This window comes from Sciurus carolinensis, chromosome 6, assembly GCF_902686445.1.
Source record: "Sciurus carolinensis chromosome 6, mSciCar1.2, whole genome shotgun sequence".
NCBI lineage: Eukaryota > Metazoa > Chordata > Mammalia > Rodentia > Sciuridae > Sciurus > Sciurus carolinensis.
Window position 1 is genome coordinate 83255317 of NC_062218.1, and position 26392 is coordinate 83281708.

Below are 26392 nucleotides of genomic sequence, written 5' to 3' on the forward strand. Positions count from 1 at the left end.
ACTTATACACACATAGGAACTACATTGTTTATAACTGCAGCCTAGTCTTTTTCAACTATTATGACAATAATTTTGTTATTCACTAGATACGGTATAAAACCAATTTATGTATTCGCTGATAGATGAATAAAGAAAATGTGGCATATATACAATAAGCAATATTACTCAGTCATTAAAAAGAGTAAGATTTTATCATTTGCAACAAATGAATGGAACTGAAGGACATATTTACTGAAATACATCAAGTACAAAAAGACAAATATCATACATTCTCACTTACAAGTGGAAACTAAAAGCATAATAGTTTCCAGAGCCTGAGAAGGCTGAGAAGGGTGTGGGAGAGGGAGGGATAGAGTCAGTATTTTTAATGGGTAGACGAGTGCAGACAGTTTAATAGGAAGAAAAACTAATGTTCTATAGCACAGGAAGAACTATGAACTGCCAGGAGTGGTAGTGCAAGCATGTAATTCCAGCGGCTTGGGAGGCTGAGACTGGAGGATGGAGAGTTCAAAGACAGCCTCACAATTTTGTGAGGCCCTAAGGAACTCAGTGAGACCCTGTTTCTAAATTAAATACAAAAAGGGTTGGGGATGTGACTCAGTGGTTGAGTGTCCCTGGGTTCAATCCCCAGTACCAAAAAAAAAAAAAAAAAAAAAAAAAAAAAAAAAACACTATTAACTGACAATAATTAATTGAATATTTCAAAATAGTAGAGAAGACTGAGTGTTTCCAATGCAAAGAAATTACACATATCTGAAGTGATAGGTATGCCAAGTACCTTCATCTAATCTTAACACATTGTATATATGCATTGAAATATCAAACTCTAACCCCCATAAATATGTACAATTATTATGTTTCAGTTAGAAATAAAAACATTTCTTAAAAACTGTGTTAATATTCTATACAAATTTAATAGTATAATATTTATCCCCTGGTGTGTACAGATGTATGTCTTATTTAATTTTTTCCCTTCAAATTTCACATTTGCGTTTATTCCTAGTTTCACTATGATGAGCAAATGCACATGCATTTCCCATTATTCTGAATTAATCCCTAAAGTGGAAATACTGGATAATGGTATATTTATATTTCAAGATTCTTCATAAATATATTTAAATGCAGGTATTTCCTATTTATTCTTTCAAAGAAACTACTTTTAGTAACTTCATTAATATTAAATTGTTAAAAAAAAAAAATTAAATTGTTAAGCCTCGCAAGCACAAGGCCCTGGGTTCAATCCCCAGCACCACAAAAAAAAAAAAAAAAAAAAAAAAAAAAAAGGTTAAGCATAAGGTCTACTTTTTAAATAACTCATTATGAAAATTCACCTCTTCTGATCCACTATTAGATGAAGCTGGATGTTGCTGCTGCTGCTGCTGCTGCTGCTGCTGTTGCTTCTTGAGCATTGCAGATCTCTGAACAGCCAGAATACTGGGGCTAGATTTCCAAAACTGTAACAGAAACATGTACCAGGAGAAAGATAAAATGCGGCAAAAACAGTGGATTTTCTGGCAATTCTAACATCTTTTCTCCGTCCAAATAATAAATTAAGAATATTTTCCTCTTTCATGTTACATATAATATCGCTGCAAAATAATTAAAATGCTGGGCTTCACTATATATAAGAAAATAAGGGAATTTCAAGTTTCATAGATGACAATAATCCTCTTAAAGAGTATTACTTTAAAAAACAAACTGAAAATATGCTATGCCAGTGCTCCCAGTGTACTTATCTATTTTGATGGTAAAGATGAAGAGCCTGAGTCAGAATATAAATCAACTATGTCACCAAGCACATTAAGCTCAGCTGACCTTTTTTCTTTTAAAGCAAGATTTTTTTTCCATGAAAGCAGTTGTAGGTTGATTTATAGTCTTAGTCCAAGCATCTAATCACATTAGGGACTGGTACACTGAGTAATAACAGCATATACTATTGGGAAGTATGGACAGGTCTTAGTTTATGCTGTAGTAGCTTGTTTCAAATAGGAAAAACCCTAACCTATTCTATCAATTATCTTTGCAGAAGCAAATTTCTATTAAATCTTCATCCTATTAGGAATAAAGTACCTCCTTTGAAGATCTTGAAAGGAGAGATCACTGTAAGCTTAACAAGCAGACTGCATGAAGTCTTTAATTTTAACCCATGAAACTGAATTATTTATTAAATTCAACCTCTGCCTCAAAAAGAGGCAGAAAAGGCTTCATTTATGTGTGCATGTATGTTATGCATGTCTTTATGGTTATACACTATTTCACTTAAGTTAATTAGTTGACAATGATACATAGCCACAAGTTCTAGAACTACTAAAAGTAAACTTTAATGTTTGAAATTGTTTTGTAATACTATAAATTTTCCCAAAGTAATGCTGGAAATCTAATTTTCATTGGATATTTTATTTATTACCTCAGTTCCATCAACTTTCGGTGGTTTGGCTTGAACTTTGTTTTCTCGGGACGTGTCTGACTCAGACTCTGATTGACTGCCTGATTCAGATCCAGAGTCAGAGTCACTGCTACCTGACTGGCTACTGCTTCCATCACTACTGCTTCCAGAACTCGAACCTGATCCAGAGCCTGAAGCTGATCCAGAATCATCATCTGACTGGCTACAATTAGAAAATACACAGAATTCAAATAAAATTCATTAGGAATTTAGTTTTTTTTAATGGTCAGAAGGAAGTCCCAAATCCTTAAACATGATTTCAATATATTCAACTGTCTATGTCCAAATAGAAAAGAGAATCAATGTTAGTTAATTTGTAGCAACTAACATATTTGATAGATTTAAAAACATAAGCAATAAGACATTCTCCCTCCAAGTTAATAAACAAAACCCCAAGTACAGGCTCCAGGACTAGAAACTTGGAAAGAAAATCAGTTTAAGTCATGGTACACAGAAGTTTAAGAGGCCATCTCCAGCAATTACAAAAAAAAAGAATTATGTGAAAGAAAGATTTAATGTTGAAAAATCTTGTATAAGGTGTAAAAGAAATTTATTTGTAGTTCTCATCTATTTTCAAGACCATTCCTTTATTCTATAATTCCAGGATATAACAATTTACTATAAATAAACTATTATAAAATATAATTTACATTAAAATATCAATAATACTTCTAAGAAAATTATTTAAATTTCTCATGGTTCCACAGAAACAAATCTGAAATAATACCAAATTCTCTCAACATTTTCTAACCTCTACACACAACCATGAGAAAGCAATTAGCAGCTCATTGAGAAACCATCTTTTTTCCCATTTTTCATTATTGGTCCAAAGTAGGACAGAAATGGCCTGAATTAAGCAATTGAGTGTGTAAAATTGTTTTTACTTCCAAGGCCATTTGGGCACATGATGTTTACATATGAATTGTTGGAAACTTGAGTGTTAAATCTCTATTCATATGGTAAAGTCAGTTCTTGACAGAATTTCAACTGGCTTTCAAAATGCATAGGTAACAGTTCCTGCACAATCCAATTTTACTACCTTCTGTAATTTTCAATAATGCCACCAGATGGCAGAACTGGCCTAAGAAAACAGACTACAAAATAAAGTTACCCTAATCCTTTTTCTAGAATAAGGACTATTTTTTATATGGAAACAAATAAATGTTTGCAGAAAGAATTTTGATTCCTCAAGTCAGATATAAGTTAAAATGTTTAAAATATGAACAAGCATACCATGCTCTTAACATCTAGTGGAATGCTTTTCTTCTTGGAAAACAGTAAATGAAAACTTGCCTCTGAAAGGTTTATGCTATCAAGATCATTTTGCCACTGTTTCTATCCTTTCATCACATGGTTCGGAGGCCCCAAAACAGCATAGTGCCTTTAAACTTGAAAGGAAGGAAGGAAGGAAGGAAGGAAGGAAGGAAGGAAGGAAGGAAGGACATGCAGTGGCATACACCTGTAACCTCAGCTACTTGAGTTTAAGGCAGGAGGATGACAAATTCAAGGCTAACCTCAGCAATTTAGTGAGATTCTTCAAAAATAAAATAAAATAAAATAAAAAGAGAAAGAAGGGATTTAGCCCAGTGATAGAGTACTCCTTGCTTCAATCCCAGACCACAAACCCTAACAGTTTACTTAAAGTGCTTGAGAGAAATTTTAGCAATGATTTTATTTCTCCATTAACCCACTAGTTAAGAAAAATCATCACTGACTCAAGACACTGGGGAGAGTAAGATGAGACAAAGTCTTTACCATTAAAGAACAAACATTGAGACATTTATGTAAACTGATAAATATCATTCTGTGCTGTTTAAGACACTAGGCACAGTGATGCATATCTATAATCCCAGCAACTCAAGAGGCTGAGATAAGGCAAGTTGGAGGTCAGCCTCAACAACTTACTGAGACTCCCATCTCAAGAAAAAAAAAAAAAAAACTGGGGATGATGTAACTTGGTGGTAAAGGAGGGTCCCTGGGTTCAAGTCCCAGTATTAAAAAAAAAAGCAAAGATGTTGGGGGCAGGGGTAGCAGCCAGTAGGTACTAAGTTATACTTAGGAGAAATAAGTTCTGGTGTTCTATTGCACAGTAGGTGTGACTACAAACTATAGATAATGATGATGCCATTTATTTCAAACCACTAAGCTAGAAGAAAAGATCTCAAATGTTTTCCCAAAAAAGAAATGATAAATACTTGAGGAGATAAATATGCTTAACCTGATTTGAACATTACACATACACATATATAAACATCACATGATATCTCATAAAATATGTACAGTTCTGTGTGCCGATTAAAAAAGAGTATGCAGAGTACGGAATATCTTATTTACTGCCAAAGAGTGATCTTTAGGATGTAGTTAATTTAAAAAAAAAAAAAAAGGAAAAGCAATATACAAATAAAACAATATGCTATGCTTTCTCTGTATAAGAAAGAAGACAGAAATATTTATATACACTTATTATTTTTAAAGAAGCACCAATGGCAGCATAAACCAGCAACTAATTTAAAAATGGCTAGGAGAATAGAGGCAATATGGATTGAAGGTACTCTTCAGTTTTGAAATTATGCAAATTTTATATACCTTGTTTCGAAATTCAAAAAATTAAAAGTGAGGGGACAGAAAAAAATCTCTATATTCAGACATGAAACTATAAGCTAAAATATGTGAAAAGCCTTTCCCCAATAATTCTATTTCAGCATACTACAAATGTTTCAAATAATCTAATCACAGCTTAATTTTAGGTCTTAAGTCTTTCTATAACAATGGTCAAACATCTATAAGGTCTTTCATGAAAGATTTCATCCTAGCCTAATTCTCTATTATAGATTTTCTCATTAGCTTATACCTAACGAGTTTAGCAAGCACTGGTGATTGTGTGATTCATCCATTATTTAATTAAAGGGAGTAAAATGGTGGTATTTTATCATTATTCATTTATCTGATATCATTTCTTCATTAGGGACAATACAAAGAAACTTTCCCTCTTCATATTTGTTATCCTAGAGGCATAGTTCATAAGTGAAAGGCATTTTCATTTTTTCTTATTTACCAGCTTTCAAAAGAGTTAAAACCATAGCATCCTTCAAAGCACATCAATAATTTTTAGTCTCATTAAAACCTCATGGATTTGAACTTATTTCATAAATTTTAATACACTCTAGCATCCCTCTTAATTTCCAAACTGTCCCACTTTTAGCCAATAGGAAATCCTTGATTAGCTCCTGAGTCCTTTTGATAAGACTTCAAGTAATCTTTGATAGCTTACTTGCTTTTTGGTATGACAAGATGTCCCAGGCTCATCTTGCATATTTCTTGCCTCAGGCTGTAACTCAGACATTTCATCAAAAAGCTCTTCTTCTGTTTAAATGGGAAAATAATAGCAATCTCAGTACTAGGTGAGTCTATTACTCCTGGACTGGTCATTGTTTTTAATGGAATGGGCTAGGACATGTGTATTTTTTAGAGAAAATACATTAATTTATACTAGAATTTTCAATTAAAATTCAAATTTGCAGATTTTTTACTTAATTCCTTTCATTTCATATTTATATCATCACTTGAATTGAGTTTCTTGGCTTCAAACATCATTAGCAACTATTTGTTTGCTTTATCTCAGAATACATACAATTTTCCAAAATAATACCATTATTACTAACAATCTGATTACTGAAGGTTAAAATACCTTTGCAATTCTTTTTATTCTCAGGAATACTCTCACAAATTACTGCTTTAAAATCAGGTGAAATAATTTATTTCTATGTGGCTACCAATTTGGTATAATTAGGGTCACTTGTCTTTTTTAATTTTTAAGGACTTTTATTCATTTAGTATTGCTTTATTTACTTGGATCCAACTTTAGAGCTACAGAGAAGGTACTTAGTCAAAAACCCATGTTCTATCCTTTTTCTTCTATACTATATACTTTTCCCACTATAGTAAATATTCTTTAAAGTTTTAAATTTACATTCCCCTTTTATAATAAACAACTGAACATTTATGCTCCCTCTTTCATAAGAGATTAACATATTTTACAATCTTAAAAAATCATATATACACAGTATATCCTAGAACTCTTTCCATAGCAAATGTATTACCCATTTGGGCAGGGAGAGAGGATCAAATGCAGGGCCTCACACATGCTAGGCAACTACTCCTCCACTGAACTAGCCCTTACTATTCCTTTATGCAACTGCTCATACACTATTTTGCATATGCTCCATTGTTTCACGTTATCACTCAAGTAAAAACAGGCACATTTCCCAATCTTTGACACTGTAAATAATGGTATCAAAAAAGACCCCTTTGACGATATCTTTTTGTATTTATGGCACTGTGTCTTTGATTTGTTACTCATCAGTCAATGTAAACACCTTTTAAGTTTCAAATTTATAATCACCTAGCACTCAGATCTGGAATTCTAAATACTACTCTACACTATTTAACTCCTCTGGGAAATGGCCGATTCTAAGGTTTTGACAGGGAAGGTACATGATGAGTTCAAACAATCTTGCAAAAATTACTTAAAAAAAAAAAAAAGAGGAGGGTATGTCAGAGAGGATACTGGTGGGGGGGGCAGAAGACAATATGAAGAGGTTTTTCATACTGATTTGAGCATCAAAATGAAGACAGTAAAGGATTATTACCCCACAAATAAAACAGGAACCACTGGGTCCATGCTGAGACAGACAGTCAGAGAGGAGGGTTCTGACAGCTCTAAATGCCAACTAGCAAATGTGAACAAGGTGGTTGTGATAGAAAACAATCATTTTGGAATAACTATAGAAAATACCGGTTCAAGCAATAATCATCACTGGAAGTTACACCTAGGGGTAGAGTTTGATGAGTAAGATATTTACAGAGCTGCAAAGTGTCTTTTAACAAATAACTTATTAGCTATAATGAATAAACTTAAATTCACAGTGAAGAAACTAGGCAATACCTTCTCCTACAGCAATGCCAACAGGGGCAGACTGACCGACCATATACTTAAGAAACCTTTACTTGCACAGAATAAGAGATGTATGACCTAGATCTAACCTTAAGTACACATCAGACAAACCCAAGTTGAGAAATACATTCTGTAAAATAACTAGCCTGTACTTTTCAAAATGTTCATCTCATGAAAAACAAAGAGGAATGATCCAGATTAAAGGCAATTAAAGGACATGAAAGTCACATACAGTACAGGATCTTACACTGGACATGGAACAAAGACTGGGATGACTGACCAAACTGAAATACAGACTGAAGATTATAATATTGTATCAATGTAAATTTTCCTGATTTTATTAACTATAGAGGCCTTATGCCTTTATTCTCAGAAAATATACACTGAAGTGTTAACAAGAAAGAGGCATGACTTTTGCAATCTATTCTCAAATGGTTCAAAAAATTAAATAAACATTAACATGTATGCAAATAACATGTGATTTTAAAGATAAAATGACAGGAAAATGTGGAAAAAAGTTAAAATATTAGTGAATCTGGGAAAGGGCATATCAAGTTGCTGATATTATTCTGGTAAGTACTGTGTAATTTAAAATTAGCTCAAAATTTTAAAAATAATGAAAAAATATTTTTAATATCTCAAGCTTCCTCCATTAACATTCGATATTGTACATTCTTGTTTGCACAAGATTGGGCACAAAGATGAAAAGATTCAAAAGTCACACAAGTCAAATGAATAAGGATGTGTAAGTAAACATTCACTGGAATAATAAATAAATAAATAAATAAAAGTATCTAATACATAATCAGCCAACAAACTGGCCAAACTAGGCACGTAGAAATATAAGAAATGCAAGAAACTTTTAAGAAACCTGAAATGACAAAATGAATGCTAAAGGTAAATGAAAACTTTCCTCGATACCTGCCTCAGAAACTGCTAGTTAATTAATTCACTATGTCTTCTTGTCCTTAGTAACAAATTCCAAGTCAAGATCATCCAGTATGGTCAAAATCTTTAAGTTCTGACAAATGAGACATAATCAAAAGTATTGGGTTGTACTGCCCCAGAAAGCTGATCAATAGCAGCTGACTCAACTAGATGTGCTTCCTTTATTGGTCCTTCTGGTTTTCCTTCAAAGTTTGCAGACAACAGCAGAAGAGATAAAGTGCTCAAAATTTACATCTGTGCAGTTTCTTTTAGCATAAAGGCCAATATTCTGTCCCCACATTTTCAAGGTTATTGTATTATAGTTTATACTAATAACTTGAATGACTAAAAAATAATAAATTAACATCCTGTTTAATAAGAAATGACATGAAATCCATTTTTGAAAATTTAAGGTTAAATTTTTAAAAATTTTAGTGTAGCAATCTGTAAAGGTTCACTACTCATGAATTTCATTTAACTCACATGCTATGATTCTATGTCTATGGGTTAACTGACAGAAATGATTTTCAAACTCTAACCTGCATCAAAATCACCACATCCCAACTTTTAAAATCTGTATGCATGGGTTCCATTCTTACTACACTCTGTGGCAAAGTCAGAACAACTGATTTTGAGGGTTTTAATGGCTTACCCTTGTCTTGATATAAAATAACTAAAATCTGATCTCTGTCTGCCTTTACAACTAAAACCACTCTATCTCTATTTGCACTTCAGCCTGAGTTCCTTTGGCTCTCCTGTGCTCTCTCACCTCACAGCCTTGGTGTAAATAGTTATGTCTATCTAGAAAGACTATTAATCACCACCTGACCCTCTTCCCTAGTATAACTACTCTACTATTCATCCTTTACTTCTGAAGTCATGCTTTTTGTGGTCTTTCTCCTCAAAACAATTTTAGGTACCTGGCACTTTAAAACGTGGTAACATGAACATGGGTGTTTTACTTAACAAGTGTACACCTACTTTCTAGCATTGTACTTGACAGACTGAAAATACATCTGTGAATCAATAAATATTAATACTATCTCCTCTTTCGTTTTCTAACTGAAACTATTTTAAGTCTCAATCTTCCACACAAATTCTCGTCTTCCTCCAGGCTTCTTTGCCTCTGTATTTCTTCTTTTGGTTCTTCATCTAACTCACGTAATTTAAATATACTATATAGAAATGACTTTTGAAGAATCAGAAAAATCTATAAAACACTGAGTCCACTTCCCACAGTCACAATTGTGTAAACCTAGACAACAGTGGTTCCTATGGATGTTGCACATACTCATAAATTCATAAATCATCTTTCCTGAACAAACATCTAATACTTGGAAATTTTCATTCATTTATGTTATCTGGTAGGTTCTTATGGTTCTTTCTGATTTATTTTACAGTTAAGATAAAACTTTACATCATATAACTCTAATTTATAAAATATTTTCATACTGTGTTCCATTTTATCCTTACAATGAAAAGTGTCCTTAAAGCCATATGTAAGGAGTTTTCCTAGACTCTTTTCAGAGGAAGCAAATCTTCCACAGTGCCAGCTTTTAGGAGAAAATTAATACTTTTAATTTCAGCTGCAGCCAGACTCTTAATTCCAATATTAATCCTGGCCTCTTTTCCTAAGGTCCTGTGATCCTTCAAATATCCCCTGTGCTGTCATGTTTGTTCGGAAGTTACTGCTCTGGGTTCCCTTTTGTTTCTGGCAAATAGAAGTAAGCCTTCTTTCAAGTTCAGTCACACAATTCAGTTTTTTCCTTTGCTCTATTTTGCCTAGCATTTTCACATGTTTAGGGAAGGGAGTGCTTTGGGAGAGAAAGTTCAACATGACAGAATGGTAAAATCAGTTCTATGAACTAAAGAAAAAACTAAGACTTATCCTGGGTTCATGAATAAAATAATGGATGACATTCTAAGAAAAACAGTAGCAAATGGGCAGCTGCTTTACCTTCCACTATACTACCAACAGAAGAAACAAGCACTGATAAATCATGGAGATTTAAAATGTCAAGAAAGTAATATTGGAGTGGGTGTGGAAGTGGTTAGGGGAAATGAAAAGAACATCTCAAACCAGTAATACCAGAGAAGGAAAAGAGATCATTTGTGTATTTAACCATAAGAAGTAAATTAGATTTTAACAAAGCCTTAAATCTTTTTAAATTCTATTATCTATTTTTCTTTATTATATTTCCATTTCCCTACCTTTTCTCTATAACTGTTTTAAACTGTTAGTAATATTTAGATTAGATTCCTGGTTGGAAGGGTGATACACTACTGCACACACACTGATATAAGGTAATCTAATTTCCCATTGAAGTTTATAAAAGCGGACTGTGTGCCTGACAAACAGAGCTGTACACACAGACAAAACAAAGAACTGTGTTTATTAAAGAAGTACACTGTACTAAATTTTCATTCTGTCTTATTCCCTCCCCACCCTAACATTGCTAAATATCTATGTCATTCAAAAACGTTTCTTTGGAGAATTTTTAAAAGAATTTTTTGATACACTATGGGAAAATTCAGGGTTAATTTATTGGTGTTTTGAAGTTCAACCGTGAATTATTTTCTCCTAGCTTTCTAACCCTTTCTTGTCACTGTAATTGCTTACATCCATACACCCATTAGATGAGCCTGCACAGCCTGAGGTTTCTGCTACATGGAAATATACTTTAAGATTACTGTGAAGATGAAAAGAAGTAAAGCATACTACCTGACTTAGGAGTTCAATATTGATAGCTATAACAGATAAAAACCACTGATCTTTCTCCTGAGTTAAAGATCAGAATCTTTACTTCAAAGTTTGCTTTAGGTTTCTCTGGACTGTCATAATTTTAAACAAAGATCAGAAATGTGTATGAATAACAACTACACATATATTAAAATCTTCAAAACAGATTATATAATAAAGAGGAATATATAATGATTACTAGTTGGTAGTATGTATCAGACATTAGATTCTTGTTTACTCTTTTCATATTTCTATTATAAACAAATTGAGGTTCAAAGAAGGTTAATAACAACAAAAAAAAGCAAATTCTAACACTATGGTAAAAAGTGTAAAAATTATGTATAAGGAGGACTGAAAGAAAATTCAGAAAAATGAAAACTACTATTTAGGATGACAGGATGTATGGATGTATTTACTATTTTATGTAGCTTTCTCTTTTTTTTTTTAAGTTATTGGTACTGAGGATTAAACCCAAAGGTTACATCCCTAGCCCTTTCTATTATTCTCCCTGCCTCAGTCTTCTGAGTAGCTAGATTATAGGCATGTGCTACCATGCCCAGCTGAGAGTAATTCATTTTAAAAGAACATTCCTTAATGTTTGGGACACAAAAATAAAAAGCTATTATTCATTGCCTACCTTATCAATCTCATATGTCTGTCCTCTAGTATTAGACAGCATCACTCCAATTTTGACTGATATAAGTCTATCCAGCTAAAGATAAGATTTCCCAGTATTTCTTTCAGCTAGTTGTGGCCTCATAAACCGATTTTGGCTATAGATATATAGTCAGTAATATGTGATCTTTACATCATATCCTTAAATATAAAACAGCTTGCCTTATATCATCTTCCCTGTTTCCAGCTCCTTTGTACTGTTTGAAAATAACCACTGGATAATCAGAAATCATATGTTAAGGACTAAAAAGCTGCCCCACAAAGCCTGGGTACCTGCATAATCATAAAAGGTAGAGCTCACTTACCTGATGGTGAAAAATAACTGCATTTGAACCCCTGTAAATTTGGGGTCTCTAGCATAGCATATTAAATGGTTCTCTAATTAATAATATATTGTATTGTTTTTACAATAAACATTTCTGGAAGAACACCTTTTATTTATATAGAATTTGACCTCACTTGCTCATCAACTGTTGTGTAAGGGTTTATACTGGGGGCAAAGAGTTACAGAAAAAAATAAAAACTATGTGTAATCAAAATAAAAAAGATGGATCAATTTCTGAGAGTAACCAGAGGTGGTAAAAAGGCAACTGGGGCAAAACTTACAGATTATAAAACTCAGCATAGGTACCCAACCCCAAACTTTCCCCATCTGGAAAACATCTCCTCTCAGAAATGATAAAACTTTCCATTCTTTAAGACTACTCAAAAAATATCATGTCCTTTACATAGCTATCTCCACTTTCCTCAGGCACAGGTTACTGGTTCAGCTCATGTTCCTACAACATTTTGTTCATGTTACTAATAATTCCTTTACAATATTACAATTATTTTTATATATGTACCTCTCCTTCTAACTATATCTTAAATTCATTAAATTGGAACCTTTATTTGTTTTTATTAAGACCATGATCCACTTCAGCATAACTGGAAAAACAATGTACAAAGTAGTAGATAATAAGTAAACACTAAACATTAACAAAAAACACGTTTGTGACAAAAGGCGAATAATTGTTTTTAAACCTTTTGGACCACAAGTTGTACATAAGTATATTACCACATAACAGTGTGGTAAACACATGCAAGCACACATACAACACAAGTTTTATCCAAAAACACAACAACTACCAATAACTTTCCAAAGGCTTTGGAAAATTTGGAGACTATCTCCATCTGTATGCCTCTAAAAAAATCACGTAGTGCCATTGCTATGTTAGGCACCAAGCACCAAAAACAATAGTTTCTTTATGCATTCAACTACCAAATTCAAGAAAAAAAAAAGTCTTATGAAAGAACTTTTTAAAACGTATGTGATATGATTCTATGGCCTTAAAGTCTCTAACTGAACAACCAAGAATAAAACTGCTAGAAGTGGATGCTAGGAAGGGTAACTTTTAGTATCAATAATTTCAAAGGTAACTGTTTGGGTCAGTTGTGTTGAATCTGAGGTAAACTAAATATTCTCTAGTAAACCCTTAAGGAATGATCAGATGAGAAATAGGGCTATATACAAATACATTTAAAAATCTTGAACAGCTACATAAAATACAATTTATCACAATATCAATGACATAATAAAAATGTCTAATTCTATAATTAAAAGCTCTAACAATTTCAACCTGATGACTGTTTCCTCCATTAGTATAAACTATCATGTAGAAATCTAACACATGTAGAAATTAAGTTTCAAAATAATCAAGTTGGGGAGGGAGTTGGGGAGGGTAGTAGATAGCAGAGATCAAACTTGACTGCCATGAGATGAAATGTGTTGATGGCAGATGAAGGGCATATGAAATTTCATTTTACTATTGTCACTACTTATTTTTCTTTTGGCACCAGGGATTGAATCCAGAGGCACTTAGCCACATCCCCACCCCTCTTTATTTTTTGAGACAGGGTTTCACTAAGTTGCTTAGGACCTTGCTAAATTGCTGAGGTTGGCTTTGAGCTTGTGATCCTCCTGCCCTGGCCTCTCAAGCTGCCGAGATTACACATGTTCGTACATATATACAGATTTCTTTAATAAATACTGCCATAAAAAAGGATCATATAATTTTAAACAAAATTATTTGTAATTTGGTATTACAGTCTGCAGAAAGGGTGCATATAAGAATAAACTCCATCTAATGTAGTCATTTACTAATAGTAAATGATATAACCAGAATAATAAGTGATTGAGATCAGAGAGAGGGTGAATCCTTCCATAAAAAATATGTAAAAACAGGAATGAAGAAAAGATTATTTACCCTAGCACCCAGTTGCACCCAGCTAATTCTAATTCTTTTCTTAAAAATTTCCTTCCACATGAAGCTTCTTCCTTTAACCAATGTAATCAAGATTTAGTCATTTTTAACTGTGAAGAGTACTGTAGACATTGAATCAAATGACAATAATTATAATCTACCTTAAGTAGAAAGTAACAGCACTCTTCTCCAATGGTCCCATGTCTTTAAACTCCTGATCACTGAATTCACTGTCTTCTACTATCATCTGCCTTAGTATAAAATTACTTTGTTTTTTGCCTAGCCAATCCAAATGCCTCCCCATCATAAAAACCACATTACTGAGATACTTTTAGAATGCATAAATTTTAAGATTCAGTGTTTTAAATGATCAAAGAAAAGCAAAAATAAAAGCCACAAACGCCTTATTCACAGGATTAATATGCAACTTAAATCATTTGTCCTTGTCATCAAATTTCTCTCTCTTACATATGAAATAGCACAGGATTTTGTTATTTCTCTGCATTTACTACATCCACCTGGCATTACATATATTTATGAAGGCTATCTCTCTTGATTATAAGCTTCAAAGAAGCAGCTCAAATTTTAGTGTTCAATGGTATCTACCACACAGTAAGCTGCTCAACTGTCTAAATTGTCTCTAAAGACAGATAAATTTATTTTGAAAGCAACAGCAGTAAGAGATGAGAAGCAGTAATCTGAGAGTGCCCACTATAGTGCCTTATGCCCCAGTTCTAAGAGAGAGATCACAAGCACTGAATTCTAAAAGTGAGTATTATTTGGACACAACTTTGCCACTTCTTTTTTTCTTTTTTTTTTTTTCTTTTCTTTTCTTTTCTCTTTTTTTTTGGTACTGGGGACTGAACCCAGAGGTATTTAACCACTAACCACTGAGGCATATCACCAACCCTTTTAAATTTTTTTATTTTCAGATAGGCCCTCTCTAAGTTGCTTAGGGCCTCACTAAATTGCTGAGGCTGGTCTCAAACCTGCAATCCTCCTGTCACAGCCTCCCAAGTTGCTGGGATTACAGGTGTGCACCATGATGTGTGGTTGCCTCCGTTTTAAATCTCACTGGTAACTTGGATCTTACTTAACATTTAATTAAGGTTGACTTTTAACTAAGCAGTCCCCTCATATCATAGTAACAGATGATAATATATCTTCAATAGTGAACTGCAATTCCCATAGTTACTCATTTATATAACAAGTTGATTATGGTACAATAGATTCCTGGTGTCTCTTCCTAAACTAGTGGTTCTGACCAGTTCACTCACATAGAGAATACACTCCTCCCAAGGGTATCTTTCTATCCTTCCTTTTAAAATTTTTTTAAGTTTTGCGATGCTTCCTCTTTTCTCTTTCCTTTACCTGCAAGTAAGCCACATAAAAACTTCAACATATACTGAAAAAACCTCAAGGTACTGAACTACAAATCTAGGATACCCAATATCTAATAAAAAGGATGTTCACTTCTTCATCAAGGGAAATGATAGCTATAAAAACTATCTCCATCACTCATATAAATATACACCGTTACTTCTTCCTTTTTCTCACAAACTTTATCAATTCTCACAATTAAGATTAGAAAAATTAAAGAGCTCCTTTAAAATTTTCCATATAGCTCATTATCACTCTAGTAATTTACCAAAGTCCATTTTCTTTCAATTCACATCCATGCCTATATGGCACCATGAATCTTAATATGCTCAATGATTGTGTATATAAACTGTTCATTCCATTATTGCTTTGAGATTATACTAATCTTTTCAGAAGTTAATTTATAGCCTTATTACATGGCAAAAATGTTGAATGACTCCAGGTGAATAATTTCATATACATGCATATGAATTTTGCTATAATTCTTCTGGGAATCTTTTTAAAATGGAAATTCTGATTCAGTAAATCTAAGATACACAGGGGAACTTTTGAGGGTGAAGGAACTGTTCCGTACAGTACTGGGGTGGAGAATAACCAATGTTATCCATTTGTCAAAACCCATGGAACTATATGTCACAGAATAAACGTAATTAAGCAATTTTAAAAGTCAACAAGTATAATAGGAATCCTGGGGTGGAAAGAAGACTAACAAATGAATCTAAATTTATTATAAATTCATGACACAATACCCTGATGGAGTTGAGGAAAAATAAGCTAACTTGAGTAACTTAGGAAAACACAGATTTGACTAAAAACTGTAAGGTTAAATATTAAAGTACACTGTACACAAACAGCTAATAAATTTGTTTCTCCAGGGAGTACAGTCTATAAATTCTTTTTTTTTTTTTTTTTTTTTCGGTACTGGGGATCGAACTCAGGGCCTTGTGCTTGTGAGGCAAGCACTCTACTAGCTGAGCTATCTCCCCAGCCCACAGTCTATAAATTCAGAAACTGCTTTACATACATGCTATGTGGAATATATGAATACTAAGAGATTGGATGGTAGGATTCACATTTCTCACTGTTGGACATAAGAGATTTTAAGGGAAGTTAGAATGAACCTTATAATAAAGGATTAGCAGTAGAAATATCAGTATGAACTCATGCTTATTTTAATATGTATGCAAACAGATACAGAAATAACTAGATATACTTGCTTTAGTATGTAAACATGTGTCACCTATCTCTGTTCACTTTGTCTGAGTCCTAGATGAGTGACATTTGAGTAGTAACAAGCACACTCAGGACCCAAGTCTTTATTTCTAAAATCATTCTAGAATAAATGGAACCAGGGAGCTCCTTCAAGAATGGCCAATTCTTGAGTTTAAAAAAAAAAAAAGATAGGTTTAAAATTTTAAAAAAAATTTTTTTTGAAGTTAACCTGAAAAGGCTCCCATTTGATTAATTTCACAGCAAAATAAATAACTCACTAATAACCCAAAGTATAATATATGTATGTGTGTGTATGTAGATATATATATAAATATATATATAAATACGTATACATAAATCTGTGCATATATAAAGAGAAAAGAAATGGAGAAAAAAATTCTTTACTGAAATTCTACTTAATATATGTAGATACACTCCCTCCAGGAGATGAAGCTTAATTACCACTCAACCCCACTGAGAGTGAGCTAGACACAGTAACTTGCTTCCAGGCAATAAAGTATGAAAATGGACAAAAAAACCAGTAACTTGACAGTGCAGAAACCAACAAAGGTTAACATCCTAATTCCCCATATGATGTGACTAGAACACTATCTGTGACATTCTTTCAAAACAAGTAACTATGGCTGATTGTAAGAAAAACAACAAATATAAGATTTAAGGATATTCTAAGATACCTGACATATTTTTCAAAACCATTAGGTCACGAAAAATAAAGAAAGAGGAAAACATAAAGACAAGGTGGCTGAACAGATCTGACAACTTAATCAAACATAGTACTCCAGGACTAAATTCTAGAGCAGAAAGAAGCACTAATGGGAAAACAAATGAAATCCAGTTAAAGACTGAAAATTAGTTAATAGTTCAAAAAACATTTAAGAAACTATGAGTAGTTTCTCATGTGCAAAGTAGGAATTACAAAACTTCACATTATCAGTTTTGTGAGAATGTATTGAAATAATTCATATAATGCACAGTGACCTATATGTACCATGCTTGGTTCAGTCAGAAAAAAAAAAAAGAACTCAATAATATTGGTTGTCATTGTTATTTCTAGAAAGGAAATTTCCCTTATCCTTTACTAGTACAGTTCATGACACTTTCTTGGGGATTCTAAAAAATAAAAACTGCATGTAATAGCATCATTAACAGAAAAAGGGGGGGAATTAGCAAAAAGATGCTAAAATGTCTTCAGGAAAAGTTTCCTACAAATGCTTATAAATTGAATATGTATAAGAATCACTTAGGAATCTTGTTAAAATGAGGATTCTGATTCAATAGGTCTGGGACAAGGCTCCAAATTCTACTTTTCTAATAAGTTCCAAAGTTATGCCAATGCTGCTAGTACAGGGAACACAAACAGAGTTACAGATTTCCTATTTCTGCATGTCTTAAAACTTTCCCACAAATAAATGTTTTCGTTGTGTCTTTATAAGGGAATACTCTAATTTTTAAACACAAAACTATAACAGATATAATCCACCAGTCATCAAGACCTTAAGTAAACAACTAGTTAAGCAGAATAACAATTGGGCAACTTCACTTTAGTTTCCCTACACAATACCCTATGCTTGTATTCAGAAAAGTAGAGTCTTTGAAAATAAGTCATGTAGTTATCCTCACCAGATAAAAGTCTAAATACCATAATCTAGATTAACCACAATCTGAAGGAACTCTGTGATAATTTCAATTTGGTAAATTCTGCCTTGAGAGAGAATAATTGTTTACTAATAAAGCTCCTGTTATGTAAGATACTTGAGTTGTTAGAAGAAAAGGAATTGGTATGATCTTGGATTCAACAGCATGTATATGAAAAGAAAATTAGTAAGAAAAGATGAAGAAAGCACATAACATGAACCAAGAAATAGGAATTAACAAAAAATGAAATGTAAAAAAGAGTTATACTTTCCTGCAATTAATGACATCACAGGAAAATCTTACAGCCAACTTTCTTAATTCAATGATTTCTAACTATCCTAGCACTGTGATTTCTTATTATCCTGTCTTTCTAAGCATTTCTTAGCATAACTTTTGAGCCAGTAATGAAATGACTTAAGGAAAAAAAAAAAAAAAAAAAAAAACTGAGGTAACTACAAAGTAAGTTCAGGAAGCACAAATTTAAATGATATTGCCTTTTAAATTTTTTTTCAAAATTTTTTGTGGAAAACTTTATTTTGATGGCAAGGAATCTTTCTGCTATGTGTAAACACACATGCAATGTTTCACAAATTGGTGTACCACAACTGTATTCAACCAGATACTAATAAGACATATAAGTTACATGGTGAAAAATGTATTAACTATGATTCAGTGTTCCTTAAATTTAACAGATTATTTAAACTATAGGCCTTCTCAAAGGCTTTAACTTCTTATCATTTTAATAACGTGGGGTACAGGTCAGTGCCTGGGATCAAATCCATGACCTCCCACATGCTAGGCAAACTCTACCACTGAGATACACCTTGAGCCCCAATTTTTAATAAATTTTATTTTTCTACAGAAAAATTTAATTTGGTAACCTCTATTTGTGAATTTTAGAAAGGATTTTTTGGTTTTCTTTTCTTTTTAATTAACACAATAATTTCTGTGTAACAAAATAACATTTATAGCGTACTATGTTATAATCCAATAAATATATACAATGTATAATGATCAGATCAGGATATTCAGCATAGAAAGAATTTTTATTCTGAACATTTCCATTAATCATACTTCCTACTCACTACAACCACCACTGCTTCCTCAAAACACTTTAAAATTGAGATGCAAGACACTTGAAGCATGAAACAATAATTAAAGTAGTTCCAATAGGAAAGACAGTAGAATGAATAGGACATAACTTTCCTATGTTCATATATGAATACATGACCAGTTAAACTCCCCATCATGTACAACTGCAAGATCCTAAATAAGTTATTCTCTATGTATGTATGTATGTCAAAATACACTCGTACTGTCATGTATGACTAAAAAGAACAAGTATTTCCCAAGTTTCCTTGGCATACAGTATTTCCTATATGCCAGGTAACATAGGGTTCCTCTATATAAATGTAAAATTTATACAGATTCCAGATAAATCTGAATTAGATTCCAGATTAATTAACACAGATTCCAGGTATTAATATCAAGTATTGTTAACACTGTAAAAAGCCTCAGTGAAATAAGTTTATTCTAAGAATCAGGTCAATAAAATTCCGTTGCCATATATAAATGAATTCGAAATGACTAAGACTATTAAAGCACATCAATGTTTCCCCCACTCCATAACAATTATTCAGAAGGATTACATTTATATTTAGGAATTAAAGTGATTCAAATAAATTCTTAAATGTACTTGGAAATTTTTTTGAAAATTTCATCTACATGCACGCACCTACTGACCAACTAAAAATAAGCAAACTGTGATCCTATATTTCAGGTATTTACCCACAAATCTATTACTAGGGTAAATCATCATTTAAAATAACTTTAAAATTAGAAAAAAAAAGTCTAGCCAGGAATTGAGAAACTTGGTTACAAATAACAACAAAAGTTCAACACAGCTGGAAACCTGGGCTTTGAAACTTTCCAACATTATCTTTAGAAAGTTTAACTTCAGTTATAAAAAAATTGGTGTCGAGCTCAAACTGTTGTACAGGTGCATCCTGGCCCACATTTCATAGTAAGTTTCAAAACAGTTACAGTATAGTCAAAAGGACCTATTTTCCTGAGCATTTTTTTTTTCTTTTCAGCCCATAGTTACAGAAAGCGCTCCATACAGAGGGAATTAACCCTCCCCTCTTTTTATCTTTTTGGTAGGAAGTTAATTGTAATAACTGAAAAGGCCCAATGACATCTTGCTTAATTCTATTTCACTTCAGAAACTTTCACAAAGAAAATTCTGCAGCAAAAACACAATTTAAAATTCCAGCCAATAAAATCAAATTCTTAAACAACCTGCTACCTATATCAACTTTTTAAAAATTTCTCTATCTGTAAGGGTCACCTCCTCAGTCTTTAACTATGCAGGAACTCTTTTCTTTGCAGTGTGTAATGATTAAAGCAGTGGGGGGAAAGGGTGAAAAGTAACTGTTATTAACAATGATAGCAGAGCAAGGAAAGAGCAAAAGAAAAAGAAAATGAAGGCAAAACAGAACCAAGTCTCTCTCTTTCTGACAAATGCCAAAGCAATTGCAAAAACTAGATAACTAGATAACCACACTTCTCAGAAGTACATGGTAGAATTGGTGACTCAGAATAATTAGAGAAATATGATTTGCAATCATTTAAAAAAGTATGCACTCTAAAATAATCCTTTAAGTAAATACGATTTCACAGGGTCTAATTTTTTTTCACTTGTACTATTAAATTGAATTTATAATTCTTCTTTCAAGTATGGCAGCAAAATATAGAAAATTTATAAAAGATTAGTGGAACAGATAAGTGGTCAAAATACACCAGCAGGTAATCTCCTTATACCCAAGCACAATATTTTCCTATTTTGTAGGGAGACTGATTCTTGAATTTTCTCTGGATATTTCTATCTATTAATCAATTCATTGTTCACTAATGAGTAAGAGAATGTATACAACATGATTCTTCTCTGTTCTCTTACTGCAGTCAGTATAGCTACAGAGATCTGAATCAAAGCTGAGATTCAAAAGACTTCTAATTTAACCTCGCCTCTGGTAATTCCAGTCAAACTCTGTTGTCTGCAACTTTACTATACTTGGTAATTAAATAGTAGGATGGGTAAAACTTTCAAATTAGTTCAACTTCTCATTTTACAACTGGGAAAATCATGAGAACTTACTAGTACAAAGATGGTGTCAGTCCAGGTTTTTAACTCCTAGACCAATAATACTTGCTCAATTAAATGATGTTTTCCATGACTAGTTTTTACTGTTTCTGACATTCCTGCTATCCAAATATTCTACCAGAGAAAGGTGAAAAAATACACTCAGCATGGCCCCAAAATTCCAAGTTTCACATCAAATACACATAAGCACAACATAATTTTCTATCCAACATTTTTTCTTAAACCCTCCTACCAACTTTCCTATTTCTTGTCCACCCCATTTCTCCATCACTACAAGTAATGTCTCAGTTAAGTAGCACTATTACATAAAACATGTTAATTATAACAAGCAAATGTTAAGTACACATTTTATCAGAAACCATTTTAAGCCCTTTACCTGTAGAAGCATCTCAGTTCTCAATTGAAAGTTAAGATAAACGGTGTAATCCTCATTGTAAGTATTTACTTACTTACTTACGTATTTTTGGTACTGGGGATTGAACCCAGTGGCACTTAACCACTGAGTCACATCCCTAACCCTTCTTTGAGACAGGGTCCGCCACTAAGTTGCAGCTGGCCTCCAACTTGTGATCCTCCTGTCTCAGCCTTCTGAGTCACTGGAATTACAGGCATGTGCCAACATTCCCAGGTCCCCATATTTTTAAAAGAGCAAAAATCAGAGCATCAGAGGTTAATTTACCCTAGCTCACATAGTTAATAAGTGATAGAAGTGGGATAAGTAACCATTATGACTTCAAACTTCATTTTGCTGATTTTGATCTATGATAAGTCCACAAAACTATGAATTTTATTATCTGTGTATAAGCAACTCAAAATTGGGGGGGTGGCTAAAGAAGAATTTAAGTGTCTTCATATGTGAAAGGTTTCTTCATATATAAGTTACATATATCTAATTTTAAAACCTATGGCACAAGTAAAAGCTCTTAACTCATTTAATTAAAAGTTCACCATAAAAATAAAATAAGGGATATAGGAAAATAAATGTACAGATCAATGTTGTCTAAAGCTTTCTTTAGTGATAAAAATGTTTTCTATCTGTGCTATCCACTATACTAGACACTAGTCATGTGATTATTTAGCACTTGAAATGTGTCTGGTTTGTCTAAATAATTAAATTTTAAATATTCTATAATTTAAAATTAATATAAATTTAAATAGCCATATGTGACTAGGGGTTATCATATTTGACAGTAACGGTGCAAAAAACCAAATGCCAGGAAAAAAAAAATTAGTACCAATTCTTCCTGCATTTATTTTTAGGATTTTTCACCAACGGTTAAATCCTTTTAAATACTTTTAACTGGCTCCAGCTTCAATGATTAACTGAAATATAAACCTTCAAAATGTTCTAAATTTAAGTCCTCTGGAACTTCAATATTTTTAAAAATAATTAGCACCTGTAATGTCAACAAAGCTTCAAATACTAGAAACCTTTTTAATATTTGGATATCTAAGACAACAAATTTAAAAAAACAGCAAAGTTATTCAGTCCTCCTCACAGTAAACAATCAATAAAGTTGTTGGTTACCTTGATTCTCCACTGCTGTTTCTAACACTTTCTTCATCACTATGTCCATTCATTGTAAATATCAGGAAGTTTTAAAATAAAATATAAATCTTCCCAGTTTAAAAGATGAATATAAATATTGACTCCTCTTTGAATAACAAAAATTCACAGATGAATTTTCTTCAACATTCAGAAGATGTGGTCCTGGGACCCTCTTTGATTCACCTAAGGGAAACATTAACAAAATAAGAACACTTTCTGTAGAAAAAAAGATAAGCCCTGCTTAGAACTTGTAGAAATCTACCTAGAGATGGTAAGAAAAGAGTAGAGGCCTTTTATTTAAAATATCTCAGCTTCTATTAGACGTATCTCTTATTACTTACTAGAATTTAGTCAGCTATATCGCTAACATATTTTCCACAGAAGAAATCAGAACATTTCTGGAGTGATGAAACTTTCAGAGACTGCCAACTGTGTAGCAATATTATATAAATTACTAAAGCAAAGTGGTAGCCTGCAACATATAAATACATCCCTAGAAAATGGAGTCTTACTTGATAACTTGATTAAATAAGTGAAGGGGAGAAAAGGGTTACACTTAATTAAGCCCCAATTTCTATCACCAAGAACTTCATATACTCCTGTGAAGGAAAGTTTTTGAAAATGTTCACGTGAGAAAAAAATAATAAAAAGTTATCATAAAATCTTAGCAAAAATACACAGGTCAAAATAAACATGTTCTTTCTCAGGTAAACTGATAGGGAAGTGAAAAAATTTAATATTTACTAGTTTGGCCTAGTAGAGATTCCATAAAAAAGAAAAAGTAATATACACTCTGTGCTTTTTTTAATTAAAGATTTGGTGCAAAAACAAATAAAAAAAATACACCAAGAAACAGTATTTCCACCTCTCAAGATTTCAGCACAACAGTAGAGTCACCTACAAGCCATCCACGAATAAACAAAGGAGATCTCTGGCAGGGGAGGGAGAGGAAGAAGCGGGGGAAGGAGACGTCAGATCCTTCCCCAGTCAGAAAGTACTGAGACAGCCTACTGAAGCAGAGTTGTCCTCCGACCTCAGCAATGAAAATTTACTCCTATGATTATTTCCATTCTACACACACACACACACACACACACACACATACACACACACAAATACAAAGAGGTGAAAAAACGGTGCTGCCAGCTCAATCATAGCAAATTCTGCATGTGGATCGGGATTTTAATTCTTCAGACATCAGGGCAGTACACCCTCTTCTGCAAGAGCAGGTTATCTAAAAAGTTAACTGTTCCACTCAACATTTATTCCTAATGTTAAACATAAATTCCAACCTTAGTCAAAAAGCTTTACTATTAACAAGTCTTAGATTTAAATCTAAGTACTCTCTTTCCCTAAAGTCTTCATTAAGAAAGTTCTCTCCTTTTCGTTCTTTTCCTTTCACCTTCCTTTCGCCCCTCAAAATGGCTTTCTCTGTGCGCTGTAACTTCCTTTCCCCTCTCACTCCCTTCTCCGAGTAAGTCCTCTTTCCGAAACCCTTTCCAGAACCCTAAGTTCTGAAGCTCAGAGCTCACGCAGCTCTCTGCTGTCTCCCGTACGTCTCAACAATGCGTCTAAGTCGTTAAACCTCTACAATCCTCCACTTCTATCCTCCGTCTTTTAACAGTTGCTTTGCTCCAAGTTTGTGAAGCAGCACTCCAAAGAGGATGGGAAACCATCCCCTCGCTCATCCGTCCAACTCGGTTTGGCTCCCATCAGCCTCCTTCCCGGACCTCTCCCCTTTCCACAGGGCCTCCATCCCGGTCCCAGAGTCTCTTCCCGCCTCAAACTTCCCGCAGAACCGCCCCGCGCCCTCCCAGGCTCGCCCGAGCCGCCGCCCCCTCCCCCTCCCCGCAGATCCCCACGTGCTGGGTGCCGGGGTTGCAGCAGGACAGACGCACCGCCAAGTGCTCGCCACTCTCGGCTCTTCCTTCACGGCCCGACCGGCTCCATGCCCCAGAAGCCCGGGCCGGGTCGGCCGGCGCAAGGATGCGCTCTGCGGTGGCCGGCCTGCCCTCGCCGCTCACACGCCCCCTGCGCGCCTGGCCCGCCCGCCAACGCCGCCGCCGGCCCTCGCACGGCCGACCGGGCCTTCTCCGGGCCGCCGGGCCGCCGCCAGGGCACCGCGCCGCCGCCGCCCTCCGCCCTGCGGGCTCCAGTCCTCCCCGCCACATCCTGACCCGCCCGCCACCCCCTTTCTTACCGGCGGACGTGCGGGCTTGGCGGGGCGGAGGAAGCCGGCTCGCAGGCAGCCGGCTCGGATCCGCGGCCTCCCCCGCGCCCGGGCCCGCGATCTTGCCGCCGAGTCCTCGGGCTCCGGGCGCCTCGGGGTAAGCAAGAGTCCGGGAGGAGTGGGGGAAGGGGAAAGAGGCGGCGGGGAAGGGGAAACCCCGGCCCGCGGCACCAACGCGCGACTCCCTGCCGAGTGGATCCAACAATCAATTCATTATTGAAGCACCAAAGGCGAGGGCAGCAAGAGCTGGAAGTAACGAGTCGTCGTCGTCTCCGCCGCCGTCGCGCGCGCGCGCCCGCTCCCGCCGCTTATCGGCCCCGGGCAGCCGCCATGACGCCGAGAGAGCGAGGGAGCGCAACCGTCTTCGTCGTAGCCGCCGCCGCCACCGAGGTCGCCGTCGCCCCCGCCTCCCGCGCGACGTAAGCGCCTCTGCTCACTCCCCTTCCCCACTGGGCGCGAGACGGGCGGCCACGCGCACGCTGAACCCTTTCTGCAGGCGCTCGGGCGGTAGGAGGGACGACGTCGTGGAGTCGTGGGCGTTGAGGGGAAGCGATTGGTGCCGGGGCGGGGCGGAGAGCGGTGCGCGCGCGCGCGGGGGGCGCGCACGCTGGCTGCGCGGAAGCCGCCGGACTCTGGTCGAGGCTGTGTCCGGCCGAACCTCGCTTCGGTGCCCGCCCTCCGTGGCCCGGCGGCGAATTCCGGGAAGGGAGCTGCAGGCTCGCTCCGTGCGGGTATGAGCGCTACCGTCACTCCTACGGTCGCGCAAGGACGTCGCAGCGGAGAAACTGAGGAGGAACCAGGGAAAAACCGGGGTGGGCCTCGGGGAGTCGCGAAAGCACCGCGCTGGAAAAGCCGAAGGGGCGGGTCGCGATTAGTGTCGAGTCGCTCAGGCCTCGCCCCGCGCTCCCGCAGGCCCCTGGCCGAGTCTGAGCTTTGGTCCGCAGAGGCCGGGCGGGAGCTGCTGCGTCACACCAGGCAGCCTGGGAACCCAACTGTTGGGCAACTGTGGTCGCCTCCCGCCGCCTCCTACGCCGGGGCGACCTGCCGCTGAACGTCCCTCCGGGGCTGATACCTTGCACGGGCGGGGCACCGGTGAAGGAGAGAAAATAGAGTTCTGGTTGTTGACATCCTGTGACGCTGTTTGGTTCATTTGCGGGTGACCCATTCCTGGTTCAGAAAATAACTTTTACAACCTTTCCTATTTAGGTCCCTCCACGAAG

The 26392-nt window shown here is 35.5% G+C and overlaps 1 protein-coding gene across 5 annotated transcripts in view; it reads right to left on the bottom strand.

The window, feature by feature from the left end:
- Chd1 (chromodomain helicase DNA binding protein 1) overlaps positions 1 to 25708 on the bottom strand; it is a 70931-nt gene extending 45223 nt beyond the window's left edge. The window contains exons 1-5 of one of the 5 annotated variants that reach the window (XM_047555051.1): positions 25143 to 25708; positions 22922 to 23125; positions 5718 to 5809; positions 2408 to 2609; positions 1332 to 1454 (exon numbers count right to left, since the gene is read on the bottom strand). In XM_047555051.1, coding sequence (XP_047411007.1) covers positions 1332 to 1454; positions 2408 to 2609; positions 5718 to 5794 — 402 coding nt within the window. In that variant the 5' untranslated portion in view covers positions 5795 to 5809; positions 22922 to 23125; positions 25143 to 25708. The remainder of the gene's footprint in view (positions 1 to 1331; positions 1455 to 2407; positions 2610 to 5717; positions 5810 to 22921; positions 23126 to 25142) is intronic. The other 4 variants (XM_047555052.1, XM_047555054.1, XM_047555055.1 and 1 more) reach the window with 4 other exon arrangements.
- Positions 25709 to 26392: the final 684 nt, after the last annotated feature.